General features: G+C 34.7%; 1 protein-coding gene across 18 annotated transcripts in view; it reads right to left on the bottom strand.

Moving 5' to 3' along the window:
- The window catches only part of KIAA1328, a 398,983-nt gene that overhangs the window by 379,885 nt on the left and 6,689 nt on the right, over nt 1–12,409 (bottom strand). For 16 of the 18 annotated variants that reach the window (XR_010152061.1, XM_009433905.5, XM_001139184.8 and 13 more), the window contains one exon: nt 3,515–3,609. The exons of the other annotated variants lie outside the window; for them this stretch is intronic. Coding sequence is in view for 14 of the 16 variants with exons in the window: in XM_009433905.5 (XP_009432180.2) it covers nt 3,515–3,609 (95 nt within the window). In the remaining 2 variants the exon portion in view is untranslated. The remainder of the gene's footprint in view (nt 1–3,514; nt 3,610–12,409) is intronic. 18 annotated transcript variants of the gene reach the window in all.

Genomic DNA, 12,409 nt, shown 5'->3' with positions numbered 1-12,409 from the left:
TGATAGGCAGAATTTCATATATAGAGCACTAAAAGCCTGGACCACAAAAGGAAAAAATTGATAAACTGAACTTTGTCAAGATCTAAAATTTTATCAAAAGAAAGCATTAAGTTAATTATAAAGGAAGCTGCAGACTGAGAATAAAACGCATATTTGACAACTCATATACAGAATATATAAAGAACTCTAATACCTCAATATTAAGAAGAGAACGTGATGGGTAAAAAAAGGGGGAAAAGATTTGACAGACACTTCACTAAGGAAGAATGACACATTAGTCATGTTACTATAATGTGATTATCACACCAATAATCACATTAGTCACCGGTAAACACTAATTATTTCTACAAGGAGAAACCACTACACTCATTAGAAGGGCTAAAATTTAAAGAAATGACAATACCAAGAGTTGGTGAGTATACAGAATAATGGAACTCACATAAGTTGCTAGTGGAAATGTGAAATGGCACAATCACATTGGGAAGCGGTTGGGAAGTTTCTTACAAAGTTATAGACACACTTAACATATAATTGAGCATTTACTGAAGAAAAATAATTATATTCATGCAAAAACTTGTGCATGAATGTTTATGGAAGCTTCATTCATAAAAGGCAAAAACCTGAAGAACCCAAATGCCCATTAATAGAAGAAGAGATAAACAAATTGAAGTATGGGCCTATGATGAAATACTATTCAACAATAAAAAATGAGTACTCATACACAACAACTTGAAAACAACTAAAAACACTATGCTGTAAAATAAGCCAGATACAGAGGTCAAATATTGTATGATTTCACTTATATGAGTTACATAGATTAGTCAAATTTATAGAGACACACAGAAAAGTGATTACTAGGGGCAAGAGGGAAAGGAGAATGAGGAGGTATTATTGAATGGGTACAATTTCAGTTTGTGATAAAAAAAAGTTCTGGAGATGGATGGTAGAGATGGTTGCACAGCACTATGAATGTACTTAATGCCATTGAACTGTACACTTAAAAATGGTTATGATGGTAAATTTTATGTTAGGTGTACTTTACCACCCCCCATCCAAACCATTAGGTAGAGGGAAAAAAGACAGTAAAAGAGTATATACTGTGTGGCCATTTATATGGTGTGCCAGAATATGTAAAACTAAACTATAATAATAGAAACTATATTAATGGTTGCCTGGGATGGGGGAGAAAGGGGAAACAGACTGTAAAAGGTCTAGAGGAAACTATTTGGAGTAACATAAATGCTGTATATCGTGAATAGGAAATCTTGTATATCTTATATTTGTCAAACCTCACTGAAATCTGCACTTAAAAACTGGTTCATGTTATTGCATGCAAATTGCACTTTGACACATTTATAAATAAACAGATTGATAAGCAAGCCAGTATGCTTGATAAAAAAATAAAATGCAACAGAATAGAAAATAATATAGACTATTCTTTCTAGAAAAAAGGTTATGTCTTGTAATGCAAAGAAGGTAGTGACAAGGGGGAAATATATAGTGAAAGGAGCATTTTTAAGATAAAAGAGACGTAAGTATACTTAACTATTTCAAACCAGATTGAAAATTCAGAGGGAAAAGAACATAAAAACTGGGAATGTTTTGTTGCCACTGCTTTATATGAGATTCTGTTCTCTACATTCCCACGTCAATCAAACAGTCTTGCAAATAAGAAAGCAAAGAAAACAGTTTCAAAGTATGAGTAGACAAAAGTAGACAAAGTAGACTGAAATATCCAGTAGAGGAAACTCAGCAAATTTTAAGAAATGAAGAACACATTATTCCCATATACTTGTATGTTAATAGTAAATACAGTAATAATGGGGTTCTTTAGCAGTATATAAGCAGATTTTTACTAATACTGACGTTGTACTAACACACTGACCTTCTATAAAGAAATTACAAAAAAAGAAAACCTAGCATATTTTGTAGGAAGTAGAGGGTTATTAAATACCAAAATGACGTTGTTTTTCTATGTTAGAAAAGACTTCCTACAGAATTACCTTAGCCTCCTTGTCACACTCAATTGAACATACATGCATGGTTTATTTCTAGACTCTTTGTTTCATTCGCTGATGTATATGTCTATCCTTATGCCAGCACTGCACTGACTTGATTAATTTTATATCAAGTCATATATGTATGACTTTTTCCCCTTTTTTTACCCATCACGTTCTCTTCTTAATATTGAGGTATTAGAGTTCTTTATATACTCTGTATATGAGTTGTCAAATATGCGTTTTATTCTCAGTCTGCAGCTTCCTTTATAATTAACTTAATGCTCTAATATTTCAGGTATTCTCCAAGCTTGGCAGCTCAAATGAAATGGGTCAGCAGGACAATAATGGCAACATAGGACCATTAACAAACAGAGTCAAACAAATAGCAATAGCTTTTCAATACCATCAAAACATATTTAATAACTCCTCATCAAAGGACTTATTATGTAGTAATAGCCTCACAAGAACATCATCTTCAAATACTGAGGATAACAATGAAATGTTTTCCCAATAAAAGAACACTGAAATTAATGAAAACTCTACTTTAGAAAATAGAGCAGCCAAAGAATTCTAATGAAAGAGATTACTACTTATCTCAGGTAGCATACCAAATTCAGACTAAGGCGTGTACTTTGAATTCTCACACCCTGTATTCTGGCTCCCAAAACATCACTTTTTTATATTCATCTTTGATACCCATGATTGTATGACTTAGAGTAAGGTAATTTTTTAACTTCAGTCTTTTTAAAAACCTCTACAAACTTTACGTTAAGGCTTCAACACAAAATATGTTCAAAACATACCTAATATTGTTATCTTTATTTGCAATTCAGTGATAAAAAGTAGTACTATTTTATCAACTTTTATCAACTTTTAGGTATGGTCTCTCCGTAAATTTAACTTTTACAATTTATATTCATCTATTTCTCTATAGATACTTTCATTTATTAAGTACCTTTTAAGACCCCCAAAACTGGGCATGTATATTTGACAAAGAAATTACACATACAAAGTAGATGAGCCTCATGTACATCACTAATAAACTGGAATAGTACTCCCAAACAGCTAAGTATCAAAATTCAAAATCCATCAATTGAAAAGCATTAGGAATTAGCAAGGCAGCAATAGATATTCTTGTGAGTGAAATATTTTTTCTTCAGATGCTGAAGGAAAAATCAAAGGTAACTGCTACGCCTCTGATTACAACAATATCAACCTACTTCAACAGTAGTTTCTAAAACTTCCCTCAATAGATGACCGCTACAAATATTTGCATCAAACAATTGGGAAAGTTAAGTAAATAAGAAAACGTAAATTGGAAAGTAGTTTGCTTTTGATGCTTCTTTTTTAAGCTTTTTCAGAGGATTCTGGCATAACAGAATGTCTTTTTTCCAAAACTCTTTGCTACCATAAGATCAAAGATATTAAGTCATCAAAATATATTTGCAATTTTCTGTTTTCAATAAGAGTTGTCTTTTGTATAATAAATCATTTCATATAAGGTTTTATCTCACCTGGCCAGTTCTTTAATTAAGTTTGCAATGCGTCTTTTGTCTTCAAGACATAAATCCTTCAATGATGCACTCTTTATTTCTCCCCTGCAGGAATTCTTAAAAAAAAAAAAATTTAGTTACACTTTTTCTAAAACCAATTTTTAAAGTCTTTTCAAGAAACCTAGGTGCAAGGTGAAATTTCTTAGATATCTTTTCTCTGGTGCAACACTATCTACCTGTTTCAATTTAAACCTACTGTGAACTAAAAACAGGCTAAGGAACTGACTGTCCACTAGGACACTTCATGAGATTTACACAGAGAAGCAAACAGAAAGTAAAAGCAGATATCCCCTGCTTAAATACTGGGGTTTATTAGGGAAACAACTTTCCCTTTGTGAATGTCATAGAAACAAATACTCAACAGAAGATACTGAGAACTGTTATTATACCATAGTCCCCACGCTGCTTAAGGGTATACTAAGATTAGCAGCAGAGGCACCAGTTACTAAGCATTCAAAATATCCTAACGTTCATCCCAAAGAGTACTAAACCAAAGAGTAATAATAGCAATAGCTAACAATTACATCTAGTGCTCACTTCATGCCAGGAATATTGTAAGCACTTTGTACTTACTATTCCATTTCATTTGCACAACAACGCTATTAAGTATTAATAGTTACTATTCCTATTCTACTTTAAGGGTACATATCCAGGATTATAGCAATTAAATAGCAGAATCAAGACTTAAACACAGGTTCCAGAGTCTGTGCTCTTTAAACACCATATTATTCTAATCTTTTGTGCTACAAAAACTTTTCCCCAGCACCTCAGCATCATTAGGAGGGGTCCTTAAAGACATAAACTCAGGGAGTCACGAAGGAATCGTAGGTAACATGTAAAAGGAAGGAGCTGTAATCCTTGGCATTTGCGCAACCACCAAAGTTAAGTTAGTCCAATTACCTCGGGTAGCCAAGAATAACTGAAAACACCTAAAGTGAATTCTGGAAATAGTAATAGCCGAAGGTGGGAAAGAGAGTAGGGAAAAAAATGGAGAAAAGAAGATGATAATAAAATAAGTTTGGTTTTAGAAATGCTCAATGTAAGATGCCAGCAAACCATTCATGTGCAAACGTCTAGGCAGGAAGCTGGAAAGGTAGGTCTAGCTTTCAAACTAGAGAAAATCATAAAGATTTAAAAGTCAGTGTATGGTATTATGGATAATGTTAAGATTTTTTATTATTCTTTATACTTTTCTATGTTTTAAATTTTTCTTTAATAATTATGTATTTAAAATTAAGAAAAAATATTAGTATTTTAAAAATCATCTACAAGTCCAAGAAAATTGGCATTTGATTTTAATTTCAATTTAAGTAATTGGATTTTAATTTAATTTAAAGTGGCATTTGAAAGGACAAGTGGAGAATCAGAAGCATATAACATTGTAGGAGAAAACAAGAAAGAAAAAGTTTCAAGAATAGTGTGGGTTCAACAGTGCTAATGATTAAAAAAGACAAATAGACTGGGGGAAGAAGGCAATGGATTTGGCAATGGAGGAAGTTGCTGATAACCCACGAAAAGACATTTCATTAGTGATGTGCTGAGTAAAAGAACAAAAGAGAAATCTTTGTAACTAGGCAAAAAAAAAAAAAAAAAAAATTAGTGGCATTGTGTTAACAACAGCAAAAATCTGAAAACGCAAATGTCTATTAACTACAGAATAGTAAAACTGTGGCTGGCATATTGATACAATGAAATTCTAGAGGTACTGGTAGCTATGATACTAACTTTCCCCCTCAAAACTACCCTTCCACCCTCTGCTTTGAGATGCTAAGTCTAAGATTCTGGAAACACCATTTCTCCTTCGCCACCTGGCACTCTGTTGAACTCTGCCAACACAAAGAACTAGATGAAGACCAGGAAGAAAGAAGGAAGGCTATTTCCTTCCTGTTACTGACAGTGTCACCCCTGAGTTCCTTACCCTAGCAAGTACTGCTGATTCCAGTTTGCAATTTTTTCCAGCCCTTACAGAACCAGCCTTTATCAGGCCTCCTCAGAAATGGCAGTACCAGCCGGGTTGGTGTCCCATCACCAGAGGTCCAAGTTGCAGCTTTAAGGGGCCCCTCCTCTAAGCTTCTAAGTTTCAATAACTCCGACTTATTCTGCCCTCTCATCCAGTTCTAGAGATTGTGGTTGTTTCTTATAGTTACTACTTTCATGATACTTTAATGTTCCCTTTTTGCCTTTTTGGTTCTCGCACTATTCAATAATTTTTCTTTTAAATATTCTAAGTTAAAATAACTGACTAAACCCCGAGACGGTGAAAAGAAATGAAATATAACTACATACAACATAAAGAAATCTCACGTAACATTGGAAGAGCCATAGAGGGAAAAAAAAACAAGAAATCTCATAAACATAATATGAAATAAAAAGCAAATCACACAATACAAATGGATATGAGCTCATTTATATAAAGTTCCAAATATATATGAAATACTGTTTCAAAAAAAATGTATTTACACTGTAGGACAGGGCTTGGTAAACCATGGCTGCAAGCCGAATCTGGCCCACTGGCTGTTTTTGTAAACAAAGGTTTATTAAAACATGCTCATTCATTTGCATATTGCTTATGGCTCTTTTAATGCTACTGTGGCAGAGTTGAGTTGTTGAGACAGATGTTACAGCCTGCAAAAGTTAAAGTATTTACTACCTGTCCAATTTATAGAAAAAGTCGGCGAACCCCGATATGGAAAAACAAAAGAATTATAAAGTTCAGGATACGAATTACCAAAGACGAAAACATGATGAGGAAAGGCCACATATCTACAGTCACTTGACTTACAACAATGGTATCATTGCAATTCAAAGAAGAAAAGAATCCTCTTCCCAATAGATGGTGTTGGGCCAATACTGACAGTCTATTGACCCAATACTGGCAGTCTATGGGCCCAACACCATCTATTGGGAAGAGGATTCTTTTCTCTCTGAATTGCAGTGAATCTTACTTTACACTACATGTGCATATTACTTCCTGATGAATAGTAGGCTTAACTGTAAAAAATAAAGCAATATGGCCACAAAAGAGAGAGGGAACTTGCTGCAGAGTATAATCAGCTAACAGCCTCCAGTTGCCAAACCTTTGGGATCCACTGCACTGTTCATACCAACACCAATGACTGGGAACAGTAGAGACACTAGAACTGAGCTATTTCTGATCCAAATGGCATCCTCAAAAGGCAGTATTTGCTCTGGGGTTCCTTACTAGCAAAAAGGACACTTATCTCAGATTGCATGGCAATCTGAAGTCTGAGGTTCTTCCTAGTCAATCTTCCTTCTTTTCCTCTCCTGTCACAGGTGCCAGACTGTAGTGAAATCTGAAGATTCCTGCTCATTCTACTCCTTATGCTTTATAAGCTTTTCCTTCATTAAATCTCTTCCATTTCTAATTCCATCTCGCGGTCTGCTTCCCAGAAGACTTGAACTGACCTAATTACCACTGTGAAATCCTTAATGAATTAAGGATACTCAACATCAATACCAACAAAGACTACACACAGAAAAAAATCACAAGATGGCCGGGCACAGTGGCTCATGCCTATAATCCCAGCACTTTCGGAGGCCGAGGTGGGTGGATCACGAGGTCAGGAGTTCAAGACCAGCCTGGTCAACATAGTGAAACCCCCATCTCTGTTTATACAAAAATCATCTGGGCATGGTAGTGCGTTCCTGTAATCCCAGCTAGTTGGGAGGCTGAGGCATGAGAATTTCTTGAACCAGAACCCAGGAGGCAGAGGTTGCAGTGAGCCGAGACCATGCCACTGTACCTGGGCTACAGAGCCAGACTCTGTCAAAAAAAAAAAAAAAAAATCACAAGACATGCTCTTCAATGGAAAAAAGGAAAAGAAAAAGCAAACCACCATTTCTAGTTTTAAGAAAAAGCACACATAGACACATATACCCCCGACAATGTAGGACATCCTCTTCTAGCCCAGATGGAGTAACAGGGACCAGATTTACCCTAGATTCAGAAAACAAAACAAAACAAAAACCTGACAAAAAAACAGGAAACAATAGTTTTCATTGGATAGCAGGCAACACAGAATGATCACTGGAATTGCAGAAACAAACAAGGCGAGCCCTACAACTGTCCCAGCTAACTGCTGTGGAGAGTTTTCAGGGCTAAGGTAGGTAAATCCAGACAGAGCCCAGCAATCTCCCTGAGTTGAAAAGATACAGCTGGGAGTCCAGGAAAGCCAAGGTTTCTAGTGTTTGCAGAAACACTAGAAACTTTGCAGGGCAAAGTAATGCCAAGGATAGAGCTGCATAGGAGAGCTCCAGGGATCTGCAGAATCCCTTCGCGTCAACTACTGAGCACTGACCAGCATATGTATGTGAGAAAACTACTCATCCCAGGGAAAGAGCCCAAAATGAACAGTGGAAACAATTTCTGTAGCTAATACAGCATAGGAGAACAGTCTGTTCCCACCAGCCAGAGAGGAAAACCTTGTAATTTAAGGGGCATCAGGAAGAGTATTCAAAAGAGTATGGCCTACAATGGGCAAAATTACCCCTATACTAAAAGCTGCTCTGGCACCACCTTTAAAAGCTCAAAATGAAGCTTGGAAAGAATCAAACTGCTTCCAAATAACTTATCACTGTCTCAGAACCCAAAAAGGCAAAATGCATACTGTCTTGTGACATCCAATAAAAGACAACCAAGCAGGCAAAGAAGCAGAAAAATACAGCCTATAATTAGGAGAAAAATTGCTCAATTGAAACCTATCCACAAATGACTTGGATGATAGAATTCATAGTCAAGAATATTGTAACAGTTATTATAACTATGTTCCATATGTTCAAGAACCTAGAAGAAAGCATGTCAAGTAGTGACATGGAAGATGTAAACAAAAATAAGAGACTGAAACTGAACTTCTAAAGATAAAACTACATTGTTTCATATGAAAAACACACTGGATGAGATTAGTGGCAGATTAGACATTGCAGAAGGTTAATGAATTTGAAGACATAGCAACAGCAATACAAACTATCCAAGGATAAACAAAAAAATTTTTTAATGAAAAAAATATGAACAGAGGATCAGAGAGCTGAGAGGGTAACTTCAAGAGGCCTAGTATTTCTGTAACTAAGGTCACTAGAAAGAGAGGGAAACAAAAATATCTGGAGAAACAATGGCTGAAACATTTCCCAATTTGATGAAAACTATAAACCCACAGTTCCAAAAAGCTCAACAAACCTCAAACAAAAGAGATACTTTAAAAATTACTCCAAGGTAGGATGGGCATGGTGGCTCACACCTGTAATCCCAGCACTTTGGGAGGCCGAGGCGGGCAGATAACGAGGTCAGGAGTTCGAGACCAGCCTGACCAACATGGTGAAACCCCATCTCTACTAAAAATACAAAAATTAGCCGGGTGTGGCGGTGCACGCCCGTAATCCCAGCTACTCAGGAGGGTGAGGTAGGAGAATCGCTTGAACCTGGGAAGCGGAGGTTGCAGTAAACCAAGATCGTGCCACTGCACTCTAGCCTGGGCGACACAGCAACTCTGCATCTCAAAAAAAAAAAAATTACTCCAGGGTATACTATAACCAAATTGCTCAAAACCAGTGATAAGAAGAAAATCTTAAAAGCAGCCATATTTAAACACATACACACAGAAAAATAAGGAGGAATAAAAATGACAGCCAACTTCTTAAAAACAATACAAGCCAGGCAACAGTGCAGCAACATCTTTAAAGCACTGAATGAATAAAACTATCAACTCAGAATTTTATAACCAGTAAAAATATCTTTTGAAAAGGAAAGAGAAATAAAGACTTTTCAGACATACATGAGCTGAAAAAATTCTTTCCTAGCATACCTGAACTAATGTTAAAGGAAGTCTTTTAGGAAATCTGGATACACGTGAAAGAATGAAAACACCAGAAATGGTAACTACATGAGTAGATTTAAAAGACTTCTGTTGCATTTGTAAAATTTCTTTAAAAGGCAATTAAGATAAAACGCATCCAAAATGGAATAAAGGCATCCAATAAGAATATGTGAACTATCTCTATTCACAGACAACTTCATCTTATATAGAGAAAATGGTAAGGAATTCACAAAAGAACTATTAGATTAGAAATAGTTTGATAAAGTTGCAGGATACAAGATCAATTCACAAATCAACTGAATTTCTATATACTAGTAATAAACAATCCAACAGTGAAATTCAGAAACAACTGTGTTTCTAATAACATCAAAAAGTATAAAACATTTGCTGATTCTATAATGCCTATGGAAACACAGGGACCCAAAATAGCCAAAACAATCTTGAAAAAGAAGAAGTTGGAGGACTTATACTTCCTAATTCCAAAAATAAAAATATAAATCAATGGAACAGAATACAGAGAGTCCAAAAATAAACCCTTACACTTATGGTCAACAGATATTTGACAAGGGTGCCAAGAAATTCAAAGGGGAAAGGACAGTTTTTTTAACAAATGGTGCTGGGACAACTGGATATCTACATGCAAAGGAATAAAGTTAAACTACCACCTCACCCCATATACAAAAATTAACTCAAAATGGAATGAGAACTAAATGTAGGAGTAAAACCTTTAAAATTCTTAGAAAAAAATATAGGCACAAATATTTGTGACCTTGGATTAGGCAACAATTTCTCAGATATGACACCAAAGCAAAGGAGACAGAAGAAAACACTAGATAAACTGAACTTCATCAAAATTTTAAACTTCTGTGCTTCAAAGAACACCAATAAAAAAGTGAAAAGGCAATGCATAGAATGAGAAAAAATATTAGCAAATAATGTATCTGATAAGGGACTTGTAAATGGAATTTAGAAAGAACTCATAACTTAACAGTACAAAGACAAATAACTCAGTTAAAAAAGGATATGACTAGATATTTGTCTGACGAAGATATACAAATAGCCAAGAAGCACATAAAAACATGCTCATCATCATTTAGTCATTAAGGAAAGGCAAATCCAAATCACATTGAATTACCACTTCACACCCACTAGGATGGCCATCCTCAAAAAAGATGGACATAAATGTTGGCAAGAATGTGGAGAAATCTGAATCCTCATACATTGCTAGTCGAATGTAACATGGTGTAACCACTTTAAAAAATAGTTTGGAATTTTGTCAAAAGGTTAAACATAAAACTACACGACACAGCAATTCACTTATAGGTATATACACAAGAGAACTGAAAATATATGTCTACACAAAAACTTGTATATGAATGATCATGGAAGAATTATTCATAATAGCTAGAAAGTTGAACATGTCCATTGACTGATAAATGGATACACAAAATATATATTCAGACATAAAAAGGAATGAAGTAATGATACAGAATAGATGAACCTTGAAATCATTATGCTAAATCAAAGAAGCCAGTCACAAAAGGCCACATATTATGTGATTTCCTTTTATATGCAACATCAATAACAAGCAAATCTATAGAGGCTGAAAGCAGATTAGTGTTTGCTAGGGGCTGAGATGACTGGGAAATGAGAAGTGCCTAATTGGTATGGGGTTTCTTTCTAGAGTGATAAAAATGTTTCGAAACTAGATTGTGGTGATGGATCCACAACTCTGTGAATATAAACACATACAAAATCAAAATAATAAACTGTACACTTTAAAAAGGTGAATTTTATATGCAATTTATATCTCAATTTGAAAAAAAAGAGAGTTGACTAAAGCAAATGTAATATGTATTTTGGGGTCTGTGCACATAAGTAAAATGTATGACAACAATATCAAAAAAGTCAGGAGGTGAGAAATAAAGTACAGTGTTGAAAAGTCCTTAAACTATAGGTAATGTGGGAAAATATCACTTGATAATAGGCTATGATAAATGAAAGATGTATACTATAATCTCTAAAGAAGCCACTGAAATAATCCAATCAAAAGTTATAGCCAATAGGACAAAAATATGAACTTAATCTAAAAGAAGTCTATTGTTCAATGTAAAACAAATCAACCATTATGTGAAAAAACATTTTTTAACTTTTTTTGATAAGAACTTGCAAATTCAACTATTCACACCCCAGTGTGAAGTGGGTACACTGGTACAAGTAACGTAAAGTACGCCTTTTGATTCGATCACAGTAAAATCCTGTAGTAATAAATGAGGCACTGGAAATATCTTTGAGAACATAATTCACAGACTGAAAAAAGTTTTCTATAAAAGGTCTGATAGTAAATGTTTTTAGCTTGTGGGCATGCAGTCTCTGTAGCAACCCTGCTATTGTAACACAAAAGCAACCATAGACAATTATGTAAAACAATGAGCACAGCTGTATTCCAAAAAACCTTTATTTATAAAACAGGCAGAAGGATTTGGTCCACACGTTATAGATTCCAGAACATTCATATACAAGTTTTGTGTAGACATCCTAGTGAGTGTGAAGTGGTATTGAACAACTCTGGTTACAGAGGGAAATATAACAAAAATTAAAGTAAAATAAACTGGTCAGATAGGACATGTGCCAAAGGAATGCACCGATACTATTACTATGCCTAGTCATTGATTTGTCCCTCATCTTTATGAGGGACAAATCAATAACGTGGCATAGTAATAGTAAGAAAGATAAAGATATCATAAAGTTTCAAAAGTAATAATCTTTATGATATTATTTTCAAAGTGAGGGAAATAATAGGGCTAATTTTCTTTAATAATGTATCTTTCTTATGTAAAAGGGTTCATCTATCAAATAAATTCACAAGAATAAAAATCAAAAAGGATGCCTAATTAAAAAGCAATTCTCATCAGTTTGATTTACCAATGCCACACAGATCAGAATGTAGTTCTTTTGAGACATATCAAGATAATACATTATCATGGCTAATGCTTAAAGCAAGTCAGATGTTTTGGAGCAAAAC

The sequence above is a fragment of the Pan troglodytes genome, chromosome 17, assembly GCF_028858775.2.
Source record: "Pan troglodytes isolate AG18354 chromosome 17, NHGRI_mPanTro3-v2.0_pri, whole genome shotgun sequence".
In the NCBI taxonomy this organism is placed as follows: domain Eukaryota; kingdom Metazoa; phylum Chordata; class Mammalia; order Primates; family Hominidae; genus Pan; species Pan troglodytes.
This window is presented reverse-complemented; position numbering and strand designations above follow the sequence as displayed.